The 20,811-nt window shown below is 36.5% G+C and overlaps 1 protein-coding gene across 1 annotated transcript in view; it reads right to left on the reverse strand.

Annotated features, from left to right (window-relative positions):
• SIM1 (SIM bHLH transcription factor 1) overlaps window positions 1-20,811 on the reverse strand; it is a 67,089-nt gene that overhangs the window by 26,299 nt on the left and 19,979 nt on the right. Inside the window, exon 9 of the mRNA XM_045544078.1 lies at window positions 6,578-6,746. Coding sequence (XP_045400034.1) covers window positions 6,578-6,746 — 169 coding nt within the window. The remainder of the gene's footprint in view (window positions 1-6,577; window positions 6,747-20,811) is intronic.

The raw sequence follows: 20,811 nt of genomic DNA on the forward strand, positions 1-20,811 counted from the left end.
GAACACAGGCAATGGAGGAAGAAGAGCAAATGGGTAAGAGAATAGAGGAGCACAGCTGGGAGTTCAGAGTGAGCATGAGCCTGGTCCTTGAATGGGCACCCAAGCCAGGCCAGGGGGTTATTAACTGTCACCTTGCACCCCCACTTTAAACCTTGCAAACAGGGATAAATCCAACCCTGCTGATAACTCCCCATAGCATGTGAGCTATCTAAGCCTGGAGGTCATTTGTTCTCTAACTATATGCTCCCAACTCCTATCTCCAGCCCACTGCTGGAAAGGCAGGTCAGCTCCTAAAACATACCAACACCACCACAGATACTGCCACTGACACCACCATGGCCGCCTTTATCACATTACATACTACACTCTGTTTAAACGATCTTTTTAAATTTTTATCTCTTCCACCAAATCTGTAAGCCCTTTGGGAAAGAGCTGTATCCCCAGGACTTACCATATCACATTACTTCCCTGCTTCTTTCTCCATCTTCCCCATCACCTTGGTGGGATCATCCATCCATTTGCTCATGTCTACCAGGGACTTCTGGGTGGCCAGGGCAATCTGCTGTCCTCATGGACTTTACTTTTATCACCCCCAAATTTTCTTTCATTCAGCTTCTCATTGTTACTAAATTTCATTTCACCTTCCTCATTTATGCCACTTTTTCTCATTGTTTCTTCTCATTGGTCTTTTCTTATTCAATAGCTCTTTCTGCTTTCTTATAAATCTAATGGTGAGTAAATCTAGGCATCTATTTAATTTCTTTTGCAATTTGTCATCATTGAATTCACAATATTAGGAATGCATTTAGGTGCCATATATCAGTGTGTACTATAATGTTATAAAATAGTAAACATCAATGAAATATTACACTTAATATAGCTACCCACTGGAGTAAACTATTTAACCAAAAAGTATACAATCCTATATCTAATCCCATATACCTAGTTTATCTGCCATAAATACCTATTTTACCTTTACCCATATCTTATACTGTTGTGCTCCAAAGCAAGGTGAAGGTTAAAGAAGTTTTCTATAATGGCTGAGGTAAACTGGACAAACATTTGCCTATCCCCACTGTTACTTCTCTTCCATCTCTTCACCCTTGTACCCATCATGTCTTCTAAAATGGTACCTTTCTCTGTGCTCCTTTTTCCTGAATATTCATTCAGCAAGTTTGTGTGTCCTTTATAAAAGACTTCACTAACCTATTTCAAATAAAGTACCCTGGTTCCTCCTGAGACTCACATGCTGAGTGAGGATAAAGAAGCAGGGTAGTGATGGGTAAATCTGGGGGCATAAGGAAGCTGATTAATGAGGAAGTGTGTGACCAAGGTATGATTCCATAAAGCGATCATGGAGAAAATCCAGCAGTGATCAGGGATGGATAAGCTGAAGCCAACAGCCCCTGGACACCACTGTCTGACTCTCTCCAGTCTATCTGCCAAGAAAATGAAAAGGCTGAAGCTGTGGCCTCGAGGCCCCATGACTGACCACATCTCATAATTCCTTTATAAAATGTTGGTTTTTCCTTCCCAAACACACTCCGGACACAATTCCTTTCCTTCAGGACTCACCTTTAGCATTTTATTGCACATCACAGGTATTTAACTAAATGCAAAAATTAGTAAAAACCAGAGCACAAACTCAAAGCACAGAGCAAAACGTTTTATAAAATAATACTCTGAGGGGGGATGGGCGGGACATGGGCAATATATATAACCTGAACTTTTGTACCCCCATGATAAGCTGAAATAAAAAAAGATAATAATAATAATACTCTGAAATTCATTTATGAAGATAATCTAAAAAGACTACAAAGGCCCACTCTAATAATCTTCTGATATTTCTATAGGAGAGGGAGACTAATCTCAAATTTATACATGGCCAGGAGATAGAAATAAGCCCGTAGAGTATAAGACTTTCTAGGAAGATAACCTCATTTTTTTTCACAAAATGCATTAAATTTTTTTGTTATTACTAGTCAAAGATTACATGTTTTCATGTTACATATAAAACATAAAATGAAGGGATACCTGTAATGATAGAGATAAAAGTACTGAGTATAAAGGGATAACTATGCTTGAGAAATTATTGATTCTTCTTTTCTCTGTGACTTAAAAAGTCAGGCTCATAACATAGCAGTCACTGGTATATTTATTTTTGAGACCAGAAAGAACCTTTGCAGAAGGAGAGTTTCTACCTTAACCAAAAGGAAGCCAGATTGCTGGCAATGAAAATTAAGAGGGTTCTGTGGGATTATTTAAGGTAACAGATGTGGAATAAAATCTGCAAGTGTTACAGTGTATCTGCAGCAAGTGATTAAATACTTTCAGATTTCAGAAGAATACACAGTCTTATGCATGCACTGTTATTACAGAATTATATAGTGTATTGGTTATTACTGACTAGGGAAAAGGCAAGAGGAGGGCAGGATGATGCAGTAAAACAGGATGGCACGCACTATCTGTAATAAACGTAACTATAAATATGCCAAAGTGAGAAGTTTAAAAGGAAACTCTGGAATCAGGAGGCAATTTATTCATGATTGACATGACTAAACCATGGCAAGATAATTTCCGTCTAGTATCAGAGTAGCTATGAATAGTTTCATAACAATAGGTAGAAAATATTGTAGCAATTTCCAGTAGGTAATGTCTGAAAAATAAATTCTATAAACTCAATATTTCTAATTCAATAGAACTATGAAAAATGCAATGTTATTTTTGTGAGTATAAACAATAAATATACAACTATCAGAATGGTAAGATTACTGCTGTATAGCAGCACAGTAGCTATGTGCAGAATCTTTGGAAATATTATGATATTTCTTGCAATTTTTCCAAAGCCATTGAAAACAATTCTATTTTGACCTCTCCTGTCCCGAGTAATACATAAAGGTACAAAGGTGATTGAGCCATTCATTAAGTGGCCATAATGTAATCAAGTCTAAAATCATTCCTAAGGGCATCTCATACCAGAAAGAGACCTGAAGTTTCATCTATTACTACAGACAAACTGGGTGGTAGTAATTGAATTCAAATATTCATATAAGGATGCCTAAATAATTCCAAAAGGCAGTGTTTCTGTCTGCCATTTGACAAACATCTGTTAGAAATTTCTAGATATGCCTAATATATAATAGAGCAAAAGGCCTAATAAATAATATTGATAGAATCATTAAATCACGATTTACATAACTAATAAGAAGCACAAGATATTACCCTATGAGGTGAAATTTGCTCTGGAAACTACCTCTTGAAAACCCTGATGAGATTTTGATGCTAAAAATATGGAAATAATAAAAAACAAAAGACTGTCACTACTTTTGGAAAAATGGGCAGAAATTTAAAATTAAATATGTTTCATTATTCAGTCACTAAAAAGGAATTTAAACGTAAAGGGGAATTTAATACAAGTGTGTCATTAACTACTAAGTTTCAAAAGTATAATTTCAAAATAAATCTATAATGATCAAAATATATCTCTAACAAGAAGAGGTACAAGCATCCAAGGATTTAAAAAGAAAATTTTATCCATTCTTCCTCTACAGTGCCTTTACTTCAGTAGAGAACTTTAGACTACATCTTCATGGGGTGACAGCAGATTATTAAAATTAGTCCCCTAAGTAGTTTTTCTTGCTTCAACCACACTGATCCTCTCATTTCCTATCCAAATCCTTTACAGTTCTCCACAAAACAAACTCTAAACTCCTTGGCCTTGCCTACAGATTTGGCACCAATCTATATTTCTAAACATATCATTCCCTCCAAGCCTTTGTTCAGAGAGATCAACTCTTCCCCACTCAACCCCAGGTCCAATCACACTAATAATTCTTTCCTTCATTTCCTCATAATGACTTTCATTTTCCTGAAGTCCTCTTTCCCTTCCCTTATGCCCATAAATCCGACTCCTATCCAAAAAGCCAGGGCACCCACAATACCTTCCTCAGTCAGCCCAGCCAGAGTTCACATCACTGACACCACTCAGGAAGCCCTTTGTATACAACATCTCCTACACACCATTCGTTGTAGTATATAATTGACCACTTCAACTGTACTGCAAAACTTAAGAATGTTTCTTATACCACTTCTTTATATTCTAGCATTTTTATTGAACCCTTAACCCTCAACCACAACAATAGCCAGAGTAATCTCTTTCCAATGCAGGTATTCAGCTAACATCTGCTGAGTCAAAAACACATAATAGCAATGATGTATGTAAATTAAAAGTTAATGATTCCTTGATAATATAAGAATAATTTGGACTAAAGATTTTTGAGAAGCTATTTTTTTTCTTTAAAATTTTTGAGAATTTAGAATCCAAGATGGAAGATTTATAAGTTGTTGTCTTCCAACAGAAACAATGATGAGTTTGTCCTGGATGTCATACATTTCCAGTGTGCCCCCAGAAGACACTCAGCCTGTGACAATTTGCTACAAATGTCTGTTCACTTGTCTGTCTATACCAGTGGCTCTTCAAAAGGAAGGGAGAATGTTCTATTTCTATGTCTACTTATTAGCTGCTCCGATAATAGGAACTCATTCAATAATTGACCTAGCACCATGATTAGCTATAGTAAACACAATTAAAGAAAAATCTTTGCTAGGCATAAATGTAAATTTTAAGTAAACTTAATTTATGACTGTGCAATTTTAAATGAGACATAGGGCCAAAATTCTAAGGACTACTTTATATAAGTATTAACCACAATAATGAATACACAAACCTAAAGAAAAATCCTATGAGGATATAAGTGTGTACATGTACATGATTTTTATACATCATAGACCATTTCTAGAAGGAAGGACAATTTTGGAGAGGGATAATCAATAATAAAGAGAATTTTTTTCTACTTTCCACTCTTCTGTATTACTTTTTCTTTGAAGTTACAGAACACGTATAGCTTTCAAATTAACCCCTCCCACACACAAGGAGTAGTCTAATGGCAGTTAAAATATTTAGTCTACTGTTAGAATAAACTAATAGAAAATTTAAATGTTAAGAGCTGAGCATGGAAGAGAGCACAGAGTAAACACTGAGGTTTTGGAGGTCCAGTGAGGACTTTTTATTTTTGTGGCTTAATTTATATATAAAATGGACAGACTCCTTCTTAACTTAGTATTTCCTAATTTAAATTCTCCTTTCATCTATGTGTCTAAAACTTCTATATATTAAAGGAGAGAACTACCCAAAGGCATCATCCATCCTTCCAAGTAGTAAAAAGAGACAGTAAAACTCTCTTCCCAAGATACAAGATAGTAATAAGAAAAGCTTCTCTTTAGATGTTCAGTAAAAGAAGCAGCTCCCTCTCCGCAGTGACTTTGACTAAAATACACTTTATAAGTAAAGTGCTCAGTCTTCATAACAGAAGTTGTACACTGGAAAACATCTAGGTATCACAAATCTACTCTCCTACCTTTGGTCAGAGTAAAGAAATCTGGTCTTCTGCAGATTTCAAACTATGTAACATGAGGCTCTTGGAGGCAAAGACCATGGTATTCTCATTTTCATATACCAAGCCACTAAAATAATCTAGCAAATAGTAGCTTCTTAGTGATCATGTGTTCAATGAACAACATTTCTTAAATAGTATATACCTGTAGATATCAACAGAATAATATAGCTATGACAAGTAAGGAAATAATAGTTTCTGTACCCACTGATTGCTATTTTTACTTTAAAATACATTAAAAACATAAATGATAAAGACCACATGGAAGAATAAATGACTCAGAAATCAGTTTTGTTTTATACCAGCCCAGGAATCATCTCTGGAGTTTAGTGAACTGCAGGAAGTTTGACATGTGCCCTTAAAAGATAAGGACAGAGAGCAGATAGACACGGGATATTGGGAGTAGAGAATGCCCAGTCCTATTCTACTTCCTTCAGGCACACACCTTGACAACCTAGTTTCGATGTCTCAATGATGGACCAGAAAAATAATTTTTTTTCTTCCAAGAACGATGACCCACATTAGTACCTTGAAGTATTTCTGAAATACCTCCTTTGGGTCTCACCAACTCACCACCTTGCAAAGATGAGAGGAGATTTCCTTTTCCTACCATTCCTGCCATCTAAAAGACCCTCTCTATGTCATTCCTCCTCATGAATAATCAATCTGTGCTCAAATCTCACGTGAAATGCATCCTGGATTCTTTGGCTTCACATCTTAATTTTCTTCTTCAATTCCTCTCCTAAAATTCACTTTTTCTACATCAAGCTCTTGTTTTTCCATATTTTGTGATGCTGGTTACATCTTTCTAGTTACTTGTTGTGGGAAAAAAATTTAGGGTCACTCTCCTTAAAATCACAAAGAAGTTATGGTTCTGACAACAACTAGATTCTCATGACCTTTGTATAAGTGCAGTAAACAACGAAATCATTTTAAATTTTTACTAGCACAATTGTTTTAAAGGAAGAAAAGGAAGAAAATGTTAGTTTTAGAAACCTTCCAGATTTACAGAATTTTTAACTTTATTGAAACCAGATAATTAATTCCAGTTTTAATACTTCCTCAATTTCAAGATCAAACCAGGTCACCAAAAAAAGAAAATTGCAAAACAGCAATGCACTTACCTGAGGGTAAGGGGAAGTCCTGGATTTTGGCTTTGAGCTGGCGAGCCTGGATTTGACCCCTTTTCTGTTGTCAGTCATGGTGGGAGTGGAACTGCTGGCATAGGAGAAGGCTGGTTTGGAGGCCGAGATCTGATCCAGGGAGAGCTGCAGCCCTTTGTATTCCGTGTCTCTGCAGGGTGGGAGGACAAAGCCTTTAATCAGCCACCATTGGAAATGGATTCATGTATTCTCTCATCAGGAATGACAGTGATCCATATTTGGAAAAAAAAGCAGGCAAAAGTTGGTTGTATAACTAGTTTCCACAAACACCTGGATTATTCTAGAAAAGCCTAACAGTTAACTAATGTTTGTAAATGTAGCTGCTACAATATCACAACCAAATTATATAGTATGCTCATGAAAAAGTCTTGATTAAAAATATTTTTTTCATTATATTTATTAGGTAAGTAGAAAATAAACCCATAATTCAATTTCTCTTGAGCTTTTATGGGCTCATTGGTGAGATATGAATTAGAAAAACTACTCTACAGGTTCCTGTGTGGGGCAAACTCAACAGACAATGGTCATCTGATGCTATCTGATTATTGGCAAGAAGAATGTCTTATATCAGCTGTTCTAAGATCAATCATTCTGGTAAACATTCCAAACATTCCTAAAGCCTGGTTAGCTAGTATAACCAGGCTTATAAGTAGTTAAAAATCCCTTTCAATAGGCTGATTCAGTTACCTTAGGGTACATATTATGACCAGTTCTTTCCATTCCTTTCTTCATTCAATAAATATTTATTGAGCTCCTAATATACACCAGACTTTGTGCTATGTGGAGATGTAAGGATAAATAAGACTCCTATAACCCCTGCCCTTGTGCAGAGTATAATCTATTTGGGAGAAGAAATTATAAACAAATAAACATACATAATAACTGCAGGCTGTAATATGAAGGAGAAAAAGAGTTTATCTTAGGAAGTTCATTACAAAGGTCTTGCTTGAGATATTTAGGGGCTGAAGATGACAGCCTTAGCCCTGCCCACAGATACAACCTCAGCTGGCTTCCAGGCAGCAGTGGATCTCATCTGACTCTTTAGTTTTCATCCAAGGATATCAACCCTTTCTATTGGCAGCCAAAATAAAATGTTCCAGAGTCTTCCTTACAAAGACTCGTGGAAGAAAAACAAGGTTCCAGAACTAGGTGGGCTGCTCCTAGGTTTCCTTTTATCTCATGAACATTGTGAATCACCTAATTCATCATGTCTCCCTCTTTGCACTAGAAGTTTAAAGGCCCTAAGCCCCAACCAAGTGTGATTTGTAATCACCTCTAGCAAGTGTACAGAGTCCTCCTGGCAGGCATTTTGTGCAACAAACTCCACTGGCTTCCTTTATTTTTCTTATCTTATTTTTCTTTTTATTTAATTCTTTAATGGGTTTACCTTTTTTAAAGTTTTACATGCATTTTTAATAGTCTTTGGATTAAGACAGGCATATAAAATTTAAATTAATAAAATTATATATGTAAAATTGACTGGCACTTTCCATGGATCAGCAAATATTCATTTATCTTCTTTTCCTCTTCACTATTGGTTCTTCTATAGCAAGATTAGGCAAAAGCAAAAGTACAATTCGATACTTGAAAATTGCTAATAAAGTAGACTTTAAGTGTTCTCAACACACACACACACACACACACATACACACACAAAATGATAAGTATGTGAAGTAAAGCATATGTTAACTAGCTTGATTTAGCCATTCTACAATGTATACACATATCAAAACATCATGTTGTATAACACAGACACATAAAATTTTTATTTGTCAATTTAAAAAGGGGGTAAAAGTATAATTAAGGCAAGGAGTCCCTTAAGTTAGTAGGAATAGATACCAGCTAAAACAGTTCCAATAATATCACTGCTATAAAACAGTGCAGTGATATATATCAGCAAATTACAATGGCTTCATATCAAATAATTCATTCACTCAATGCAAGTTAAAAAAAAGATTCTTCTACATGAGTAGCAAAAATTAGAAAGTGGACATACAATTTGTCTTTCAGGCTTGGGAAATCTGATCACATCACTGTTCTGCTTTTCAACTCTAATCAACAACTTCTAAGGGCAAAATAGACTCTAAGCACTCCTCAATCAGAAATGCAATGTCTTCTAAAATGTGGCTCCTGCCTATTTTTATAGCAATATATTCCAAAGGTCATTTGCACAATATTTCACATAGATGAAAGAGGAAGATCATAACAAGGATGCAACTAAGAGAGATTGTTTTCCCCACTGAGTACTAATAACTTGCAAACCAATAGCCTTTCTCTGTGGGAAAAGTCTCGAATAGGCTTTGAGTCCTCCGACTCACCTGCCCTTGGACAACAATCAGCCAAGCAAACTGGACTCGGACAGAAGATGGGGCCTCTGCCCTCGGGCATCTGCTGTGTCAAACGCACTTCTGTCCTCAGGACAGCAGAGCATCCATTTAGTTCCTGCCTGATAGGACCTAGACTCACAGTGAAAATCATGCACCCTTGAAAACATGGCCAAATAACTTTGTAAATTCATTCCTAATGCAGCATCTCTCCCCAGGGATTCCATGGCTATAAGCAGGGAGTAAGCAAGGATTCAATTTTCTTTTGTACACTTTCAGACACCCCAGGGTATGCATCTCACTACTGAAAAAGTCTTTCCAAAATTTTTGCATAACTTCAATGACAAAAATACTCCAAATTAGATAGCCTAAAATAATATTTTAAAATCAAGAAACAGTTTAAAATTCTGCATATTCACATGAAAACTCCAATAAATATAAGCAGAGTCATACAAATACTCTTGACAAATTAATAAAAATATTAATGTTTTGGTGTACATCAAAAAATACAAAAATAATCCACCAAAATTTAGTGGAAAACCATGACATCAGGGAGATAATGGGTTTAAGCCTAACTCTGCCTCTTACTGTGCAAAGGCCTCAATTTCCTTTTTGTAATTCATATGGATATAGTAAGGTTTAGATGAAAAATTATATGGAAAAACTCATAGCACAATGCCTAGAACATAGGAAATGCTAAATAAATAGTATGATTTCTTACATTCCAAACTGTGTGGCACTTTTTGGTGCCTGGTCTCCCCAGAGCAATAGTTTCACTTTGATAGCAATTATAATACATTTCTTTATAAAAAAAAACTCCTTATGCTGTATTGCTTCCCTTTCTACCACAAACTAATTTTAATATGCTCTGTTACTTTTTAGCCTCTAAACTACTGCAGTATTGCCAAAACTATGTATTAAGGTAAGTTCTTTATTGCTAAGTCAGCTAACGGAGACCTTATATTAATAGGAACACGTCACTCTGAGAGGAATTTGGCCTTCCTCCTTCTCTGTTCGATACTCCAATAGCTCAAAAGATGTGTTAGGATAGAAAGCACAATAAAAATACCCATGTAACGACATTTCAAGTTCAGTTGATGTGCTGCCAAGAGCAGCTTTGAATGGCAGATTCACTAAGAACAAAGCATTTGTTTTACTTTTAGAATTCCATTAAATTGAGCAGTTCATTTGTATAGTTTAAAGGGCTAGATGCTGATGGGAATCACATTATGAGTTCCATTTCCCTCCTCCAAACCCAGACACAGAGAAGAATCTGACCCTACTTCTCATTTTTTCCTTTGGTGAGGCACATTCTGGTATCACACATGTCTTCAAAGTTAAATGTATGTGTAGTAGAGCCATTTATTTAATGTTTCCCCATGGAATGGGACAAAATAAAATACTCAGCTGCCTAGAACTTAGACCCTTAAATGAGTATGGTGAGGAATTTGACATAGCTGATTTTAATAAATGAAGGACACAGCACTGCTGTACTTCTAAAGCTTTCTTGAAAAGTGCCACATAGACCACATTTGGGACTCCATAGGTAACCCTGTCAAGGGCAGCTCATGCTGTTCTCCCAGACATGACTGGCATATTGAAACGGGAACTGTGGCACATGCCATTTGGCATATTCTTCAAAAGGCTATTGAGAAAAATTTATATTTTTTTCTCCCTTTAATGATTTGCAGAGAGCTTCAGACATTTTCCAGATACCTCAACTCTGAAAGCGATGTGAAATGGGAAATTTGCAATCACTAGGACTTGCAGCTTGTCAATCTCACCCATATTTGCACAGACCAAAGTAATCCTCTTATTCCATTATGGACAGTCAGAAATCATTCAATTTGCAGAATTAACCATCTGAGTCTACTTTAAACTTTATAATAGTCATGTACATATTTGAAATAACTCAAATTCCAATAGAGAAAATGTGGCCATTTTGCATCGTTGGCCTTCCTCAGCCTTCCCTAAAGCAATACACTACAACCACTCATGAAGCAAATGCCAACTTAACATATGGAAAGCTCAGTGTGATACCCTTGCAAAGTTAATAGAAGGTATCTTCACCACTGGCATCAGAGAAATGCATTAATACTATTTCTGTCATTTCAACTGGAAGACTGGCTTCCAAAACACCAACAGCCAACCTAACATATTTATAAATTTCAAGTAATTTGGAGTGAGTGTAGAGAGAAGCAATCAACAATATTTTATCAGTTCATGTTGACTCAAGATTCTTTGCAAGAATTTTTCTCTTCAACTCCACCACACTCTATTCTACTTTCATTTTAGGCAACTGAACTTTTCCTTCTACTTTGTCAATTTGGAGTCTGCTGGCCATTCTGGAGCTTCTTTGTTCGCTTTATGTTATGTCACAATTCTTAAAAGATGTTGCCAGATTTCCCAATTGAGCTATTTTTTTAAACAGCTGAACATGATCAAATTACCAAAGAAAACGTGGAAACAAAGACATACAATTGATTTGGCTCCAAAGGCACTGATTGAAATAAGCAGAGGATTGCATTAAACCATGATCGGATTAAGTGGGAATGACTGTGCCTTACACTAAACTTTTTAATTGGATTCTAGAGTCACTGTTACATGAAGTGCACAACCTTCTTTATATTCTGGCAGAGTTACCGCCTGGCCACTGGGTAAACCTCTGCAGCAGAGAGACCTACTTTATGTTTCATTTTCAGGCTCCTATGGAGCCCAGTAGAGAGAGCTGATAAGGAGGATTCCATACTGTGAAGGGCTCACAGACTAAGACAATCTGCTGGGAAATTAGTCTATGGCACCCTTGGAAATGCAATAGTCTCATACTAATAAGTGGATTTGTGTTTGTTCCTTGTAGTTTTTTCTATTTGATTGGGTGATTTTAGTAGTTTCTCTAAACTCTTTGGTTTCACATGAACATTGTCTCTGCCTAAAAACCATCTTTCTCCTCCATTTTGAAGGTTTCATCCAACATTCTATGGAGTGGTTGGCACCACAAGGACAAGGAATGGCTTAAGCACAATGTTTACTATCATGTTGCAATTTCAAGATGGAAAGAAATGAATGTAATCAATAGGCAAACAGTAACAACCAAAAATTAAGACAAAAAGCTGTAACATGTTAAGATGTGGCAAAGTCAACCATCTTTGTAACAAAGATTATGTGACACCTTCATACCAACCTGTGAAACAGGCTGAAATATAGCTGAATCCAGACCTGCCGCCACACTGCTTCTGAATTTATTTCCTTACCCCTGCAGACCACTGTGATTTCCTCCTGCTGCTTCCTCTGAGTTCCTATACCATTTACTGCTTTTACAACTCATTTGGCATTTCTAACATTGTGTCTTACAGTGTGGTGAATGTCATATCTTGACAACCACCTCCTAAATTCCTTCTCTTATAACAGCTTTTATTTACTGTCATTAGATAGTATCTTACATAGGACAGATGCTCATGTGCAAGTGATTAACAAAATAATTCTCTTTGCAATAAACTTTCACTTGTCTCAAATCCAAATGACTGAAAATTCAAAAACTGGCAAACCTTTCTACATAAATAAGAAAGTAATATCTGCTACGTAGGTGAGTTTATGTGAGAGATTCTTAAATTCCCAGAATGTAATTAATAATGATCATTCTGAAATTGTGTGAGATCCTAAATCAAAGAATCAAATCATATTTTACTGTTTAAGTGTTAGGCACATTAATAAAATGCACTTATTTTCATCAAATTATAATTCAGGCACAGCATATGTGATACTTGGGCAAACTAGAATACTAAATTAATTTCATCCTCAGCCATTTATTTGGAACTATTACAATTGTATCAAAGGAGTTAGGAAGAATAATACTTTAAACCCCCCCAAGAAATAACTTCTACAAATCGATAATAAATATAATATCTCTGCAATAGAAAAATAAGAAAATGTCGTGAGCAATGCACAAATTGCTGAGAAACATTTTTTAAAAAGGTTTAGCCTCACGAGTAACAACTTATATGAATTAAAGCAGCTAACAGATGTCATTTTTACTTTCAAATTGGAAAAGATTTTTTAAATAACAATAAATCCCAATGAAGATAAAGTGTCATTTAAAAAATAAATGGGCATTCTTACATACTACCGGTAAAAGAGTGAATCGGTAGTGTTCATCAAGAGTTTTAAGAACGTTCATGCCTTAAATCCAGTACACTAGTCCCCCCTTATCTGAACAGGGTACATTACAACACCCCCAGTGAATGTCTGAAACTGTGGGTAGTACCAACCCTATATATATTGTTTATTCCTATGTGAACATACCTATAATACAGTTTAATTTATAAATTAGGTTCAGTAAGAGATTCACAACAATAACTAATAATGAAACAGAACAATTAAAACAACATGCTATAAGAAAAGTATTGTGAATGTGCTCTATCTCTCAAAATATCTTAGTATAACTATTTTAACACCACAGTTGACTACAAGTAATTAAAACTGCAAAAAGCAAAACTACTGATAAGGGAGGACTACGGTAAGTCCACTTCTAGGAATATGTCTTACGAAAATAATCAGAGATAAGTATCAAAAATCTATATACAAGGGTGCTTATCACAGCATAATTTCTTATATTTAATTGGAAATGATCAAATCAGAAGAACTAACAATAAAGGAATTACTAAACTATGGTATACACATGTGATAAAATATTACATAGCCATTAGATATTTTTACTCTAATGACATAAAATATACTATGATAAAGTGAAAAATTATCTCTTTTTAAATTAACATGTACTGTGTATGCATAGTGAGAGACAATAAAATATTAAAGGTAGATATTTGGAAAATACATTAAAGAAGTTTTTCATCTTCCTTTTAAATCTCTCTGCATTATCTTAATTTTTCTATAAGCATGTATGATGTCTATAATCCAAAAAGTGTCTCTCTTTAAAAAAAATACCAGTTGAGGCAAATTTCAGACACTCTCACATCACATTAAAACTTCCTTTCTTTAAATTTCCAGGGTTTCTTCTTTATGCACGTTAAATTACAAAAGAGAAAGCATTATTAAATTTCTTTTCCAGTAGGTTCAACCTATCAGGCACACCATTTATAATTTTTAAGTGTCCAAGTGTCCATATGTTCTCCCAGTAACTATGTTTCACTTGCTTTCTGATCTGTTTTCCATCTTTCCTACCTTACAGAATCATCTGTCTCTGAAGATTTTTGTATGACCTATATGACTTTCTGTTTCCTTCTTTGGAGAATATACCTTAAATTATTACTACAATTGAAAAAAAAGCCTTGCTGTATAGTGTCTTAAAACAATTTTGTTTCATGTGGGTTATAAATGTTACATTTATCATTGTTCAAATGAAGTAAACTCCAAAGTAAGGGCCACATTTTTTGTCCTAGAGAACTTAATTATTGTGCTCAGAAATTCATTCTATATTTTGTTACTGAAATTTTAAGTATATTTGTGAATCCTTCAGGTCTAAGTTCCACATTCTATTGATCTTATAACTTTTCTGTTTTTCTATTTTCTTGGTGATTGGGAGAGGGTATTAGTCTTTAAAAGTTAGATACAAACAAATTAAACACAAAATGTGTTGTCTCTTACAAAAAAGGCATAGATTAAAAGTTGTCTCTTCTCCCACAATCTAAACACTTAATTTTAGCTCACTTTATATGAGTCAAATATAAAATAAAAAGTAATATTGGTATCAACCAAGTTTGTATTATGTATTTATTTTCAAAAATAGGAAATAAAATGCATACGCGTGATTCTGGCTCCCTCTTTTTTATCTTTTCCCTCTTCCCCACCCTGTGTCCATCCCCTCAACAGGCACTTTACTGTATATTTATTAAGCTGATGTTTTTCAAGTGTATGTTCCCTTTAGAATTATTCCAATACCTAAGAAAGATAAGTAAAGGAGGTTCCCATCACCTAACACCTTATATTTGGTTGAGGTTCTATTCTCACAAGAATAGCTTCCTTCCCTACTTCTTCTGATCCTTAGCAAAGTTGATTACCAAACCCTAAAAACATCTACTGGCAGAGGGGTTGAAAGGAGCATACCTCCTATTTTCAACTCCACACAAACTTCAGAAACAGAAACAATACCTTTAATCATAACAAAATAATCTTCCCACAACACTGGGAAGTTTGGACCCCATATTCAAGGCCACAGAGTCCCCAAATTCTGCACAGGGTCTCATATGGGGAGACTCCACAAGGCCAAACCTCACAGCACTGTTGGAAGCTCTGCCCTTTTCTGCATAATGCAAAAGCACTGGCATTTCTATAGATTATAGAAAAGTAGAACCTCAGACTTTGAACTCCCCAGGAAAAGACACCATAAAAATGATGGCATAGATGAAATGATGCAATGTTTTCAGATGCACAAATTTTCATTTGTTTAACTTAAATATTTTAAAATATGTCCTATAACATTTATTCTTGATTAAACCTCTTCTAGAGAGTTAATCATTAATGATTTCTTTACAGTTGCTGTGCAAACAGTTCATTCGTACTATGACACATCAAATCTCACAGACATGTTCTTTAATTGGATTCATTTATTTCTAATCTCCTTAAAGCCCTTACTACTGTAATGCTTGGCTAAATATACATTAAATTCTATTATTTAAACCGCTAAAATAAATTTGAGATGTATTTTATGAATAAAACTTCATAATTTAACAAATGTTCTACCATCATCATGATTATTATTATACGCTTCAATATTCAGACTTTATTTAAAATTTCCTGCTAGATAAGTTATGTTTAAACAAAATAAGTGCTGGGTGGTTGCTAGAGATTTTGCATGGCCCTCAAAAATATCAAAATTTTTATTGTCTCTATATTTGGAGTCAGAGGCCTTATATAATACTACACAGAACATATGGTTATCAATAGAGTCCATTACCAAAGACAGAATAGACAGCTGCCTATTTTTATGATTTGTAGGGCTTGAGAAGGTTCTCTATCCCCCTTGAAGACATCTCAATAGTGGTCTACTGAATGAGGCTCACGATCCATCTATTCCTATTTTAATCTATTCGGCTCTAGGCAGATGGCCCAGAAAGAGATAATAGTGTAAGTCTCCTCTGCTATCATTCATTGATTGAGTTTATCAGCTACTTTCCCCTAAAGCAGTAGTTCTCAAACTTCAGCATGCATCAGAAGAACCTGAAGAGTTTGTTAAAACACAGCTTGATGGGCTCTACCTCTTAGAGTTTCTCATTTGTAGCTCTAGGGTTGAGCCCAACAATTTGCACTTTTAACAAGTTCCTGGGTAGTGCTGATGCTGCAGTCAGTAGGCCACATTTTGGGAACTAGAGCAGTTGTTAACCTGGATAAGAAAAACTAAAGGAATCAGGCTAAGGGGGATCACAGAGAAGATGGAAATCCACTATAAAGGGAGGGAATATTTCAAAGACAAAATCCATGTTTCACACTTTCCCTAAGGGCTAACCTCGCTGCATGTCTTTCACTGAACTACTCCCACTCCCACACATGACTGTTCACTTCCTCCCAACCTCTTGCTGGGCACCTCCTATTCCTGCAGACCCTAAAATGTTGCAGCTGCAGGGCGTGGTCTTCAGGCTACTTCTCTTCTTTATTAGCACCCACACTCCGGTGATCTCATCCACTCTGCTGGCTTTAAATTCCACGCACTGTTGATGCCCAAACTCTAACCCAGACCTCTTGACTCCACAGATACCCAGGTCCAACTGCCTACATGATGTTCTACTCTGATGGATGGCAGGCATCTCAAAGCTAAACACGTCCACACACGTTGTTGCCCCTGACAATTGCTGCTCCTTCCCACTATTCACCCAAAGTGCTCAGGCTAAAAATCTAGGTGCTGTTCTTGACTCCTCTCATTTCTCACACTTCATATCCAATCCATCCTCAGACCCCATCGCATCTACCTTCAAAACATACCCTGAATCTGACCCTTCCACACTACCTCCCTTTTTCAAGCCATCATCTTCCCTTACCTAGGCAACTATAATCATTTCTCAATGGTACTCTCTGCCTCCACCCTCCCCCCTCCCCAAAGCCTATTCTTTACACCAGCCAGATGATTTTTTTCATATCATAAATTGGATCACCCCATGCCTTTGGTCAGAACTCTCCAACAGTTTCTCAGAGTCTTCAAGACTCAACATGATCTGATCCAGCCTATTCTAGCATCATCTTCCTCCACTCTTCCTCTCCCTTAGTCTGAGGCAGTCACAATGACCTTCTCTGTTTCACAACATGCCAAGCTGGTCTCCACCTCAGAGCCTTTGCATTTGCTCCCTTCAAACCAAGAATGCTCTCCCTGCAAGTCTCAGCTTGGCTGACTCCCTCCCTTCATTAATGAATCTTCAGAGAGGCCTTTTCTGACCCCTCCCATCTCTTTGTCCTAGTTAATTTTTTCCTATCACTTCCTAAAGTTATATGACATTTCATTTGTTTATAAGTACTATCTCTTTATTTGCACCAAAATTCATGCTCCATGACCACAGGGACTTTGTCTCTCCCGGTCACATTGTAGCCCTACCACAGAGCCTGGCACACAGCAGGCACTGGGAAAATACTTGCTGAGTGAATGTATGAACTATCCCCTGCTTATCATAGAGAAGACTACTCTAAAACATTTCTTACTATACCCTTAATTGTAACAACAGAAATTAAGCTGATTCTAATGATAAAAATTTGTTTATAATGAGGATCCTATTGAGTCAACTGAGAAGACACACAAATAGAAAAGAGATTATACTGTAAAATGCCATGTAATGTCTCTAAATATTTCCCTCTGGTTTTCAATTAGCCTTCACAATAAAATACTACGCTGAACTTGGCTATTTCTTTAACTGCTCTAATTGGAGGAATGAAATTGACACCCACTCTGCCCGCCCCTTTATGGGTTTTATTCTTCCTGCATTCCTGAGCTGTAACCCTGCAGGGGTCCATTACCAAAATCCAGCACAACAAATATTTCACCTTGCCAGGACTGCAGTAAGATTTCAACAGTGAATATAAATGTTGTGATTTCCAACACTATTAGTCTCTTAACGGCTTATAAAAATTAAAAATTAAAATACTTTCTGTAGTATTTGGTTAGATCTAAAAAAAAAAAAAAGCAGCTCTTGGCCTACGGAGTATTTGGACACCAATATCAATTAAAATGAGATGTTGAAAGAAGTGAAGCTTGAGCTTCAGTCACCAGAACACATTCCAGTCATCCCAGGCAAGGTTAGTAAAATGAATGACTACAGAGCAGCAGCCAGCCACAAACCTCTAAGAATGCTCAAACCCAAACCTTGTAATGGTTTTCGGCAGGAGGAGGTAGAGACAGCACATTCTAAGATTGCATTACCAGAGAATGTTGCTATTCTTGGAGAGAGGTAAAAAGTGGCAAGGGACTTGGATTTAAAAGCACAAACACAGAGAGAATCCCACCTTAATGGATACCATTATGATATCCAGTTCAATATAATGAGGCTATTTCCACGATCTGGCCAGCAGCCCATATTAGCACAGCTTTACTGATGTGGATACAACAAATTCTGTTTGAACAAGAAATCCCCAGGAAAAAAAAAAAAGATCCTTTTACAGGCCCTATCCATTTAGCAATCAATCAAAGGGAAAATATTCTAGTAAAGACAGCAGCTCCCATTTGAATCCTGGTAAAATATCAGATGTTCTAAATAAAATAATGTTCTGGGGGTGACACTTATCAATTGCTGCTTTGTGAGAATGTCATGACTGTTGATGCTTAAATTGGTGAGGCAGAGATAGGGTCAGGCCTGGAGGTTCAGGATATCGCCTGGCAGCTGACTAGGTCCCAAGTATACCCAAACTCTGAGGAAACTGAGTCATTTTGTGGAAACCCCATATTAAACAAGGGAGTAAATGATCCATAGACCTATGTAAATTATCTGCAAAACATCATAAATTACTTCATAAATATTAGGTGGAATCATATTAAATAGCCAATATTACACTATTTTAATGTGCAGAAATGGAAATTTCATATGGTTCTCCCTCACACAACTTCACCAGCTTAAAAAGAGCACGCCAAAGAGGAAATCAGGTGGGCACTGGAGTCCAGGCCCCGGATTGGTATGCCTGCTGGAACCCTCACTAGCTGTGTTGTGTTGGCTAAGTCACTTGGCCTCTCTGAACCTCTCATGCAAAGTGGCAGCCCCTCAGATGTGAGTCTTTCTTACTCCTCAACCTTCCTCAGCATGGTAACATTCGGTAAGAGGAGAGAAGTAGCAGCTTTTTACTAACATTATTAAGATATGCATATCCCTGCCTGCCACACACACACATCCTGTATCAAACCTAATAGTGTTCCCCACATAAGCAGATTGAGTCAGGAGACAAAAACATGTTTTTCTGGAGTTCAAGTAAAGCCCATTTGAATTTCTCCATTCACTCATAGTAACATGTATGAGTCCCTGCCTTTAAATAAGGCAATGATCCATGTTTTTCCATGATATGACTCAAAAATCAAAATCCCTTCTTCCCTATAGCCAGACTAAGAGAAAGTCAGAGAACAGACAGGCTGTTCTTTTAGTACGCACCAAGTAGCCTCCACCCAGGAACGAATAGGAAGCTTCGGTGAGTCAGTGCCCTCACGGTCAGGGCAACAACAAAGGCCAGAGAGGCCTGGGGAGGGAGAAGCAGCTGGGCCATGGCAGTGCCAAGGGGTTAAAGGATGGCACAGCAGCCCAGAGAATGCTGGGAAATTCTCCATCCCAGCCTCTGAAGAGAACCTCCAGGGGAACATCCCCTGCTGCCACTGGATGTCCTACAATCTCTCTCAAAGGCAGAAAAGGGCCAATGCCCCCCACACACACACACAGGGACACACACACCATGTAGGAAAGACCCTTCTGCCACAGGAGGTAATTTGTGTCACATCTGATAAAAAGGATGACTTGGCTTGCCAATGCACTGACATTTGGTTTAACTCTTTTGTTTAGCAAGAACATAAAATGTTAAATCTGGTTGCATAAATAAAACAATTAGTAATAGCAATAATGTATCTGTGTAATCAAGAGTCAAGCGATTCAGTAAAAAACTAAAAAGTTTGCAGGCCACATTTTTTTCTTACAAAATGAAAATGTCCTTAGTGAGACTTATGGGGAAGAATGATATATTCTTAATTGAATGTCATTGAGAAGATAGCACTGCTAAATTTTAGTCAGGAAAATGTCAATATCTGCACACACTTGTGAAGCAGCAACACAGGCAGCTTCTTAATCTTCCATCATGAATTCAGATCAAAGCCTATCTTGAAATTGGGTAGGCTGAACACTACAGGCCACATTCATTCAAATCTGTCCATCTCTCTCTCAGACATTTTCTTCCCCATCAACTCCCACCCCTCTACAGAGAGAACAGCAGGATGCAGTGGGAGTTGACACACCAGCTTTTAATTTTATCTTCATCACTTACTCAGCATATCTGAGCCTCAATTTCCTCACCTAGCATCAAGGAAACAAATCAGGTAACTAACATGGCAGCACTTTGAAAGAGATATGCATTCAGCATTTGTTTAAAACAATTCAAAGTTTGTAAGTTCCTGAAGATGAATTTGAAAGTAAATACAGATCATTTTGATAAAATATTATAATGAGTAAAAAGTGTATGATGGACAAGATTATTAAAGTGAGTACTGGTATTGTGTATTTCAAGGGAGACTAAATCTCCCAGCTCTTCCTTTTAACAAAGTGCTTTGGTAGTTCTAAAATTACTATTGATACGAATGTCTTTAATTTATTTCTATAATCATTAAATTACATTAAAGATCATCTGAAAAGGATGACTGAGACTTTGATGTACAATATTATCATAATAAAAATTAAACACAATTAAGGAACA

This window comes from Lemur catta, chromosome 2 (genome assembly GCF_020740605.2).
Source record: "Lemur catta isolate mLemCat1 chromosome 2, mLemCat1.pri, whole genome shotgun sequence".
NCBI lineage: Eukaryota > Metazoa > Chordata > Mammalia > Primates > Lemuridae > Lemur > Lemur catta.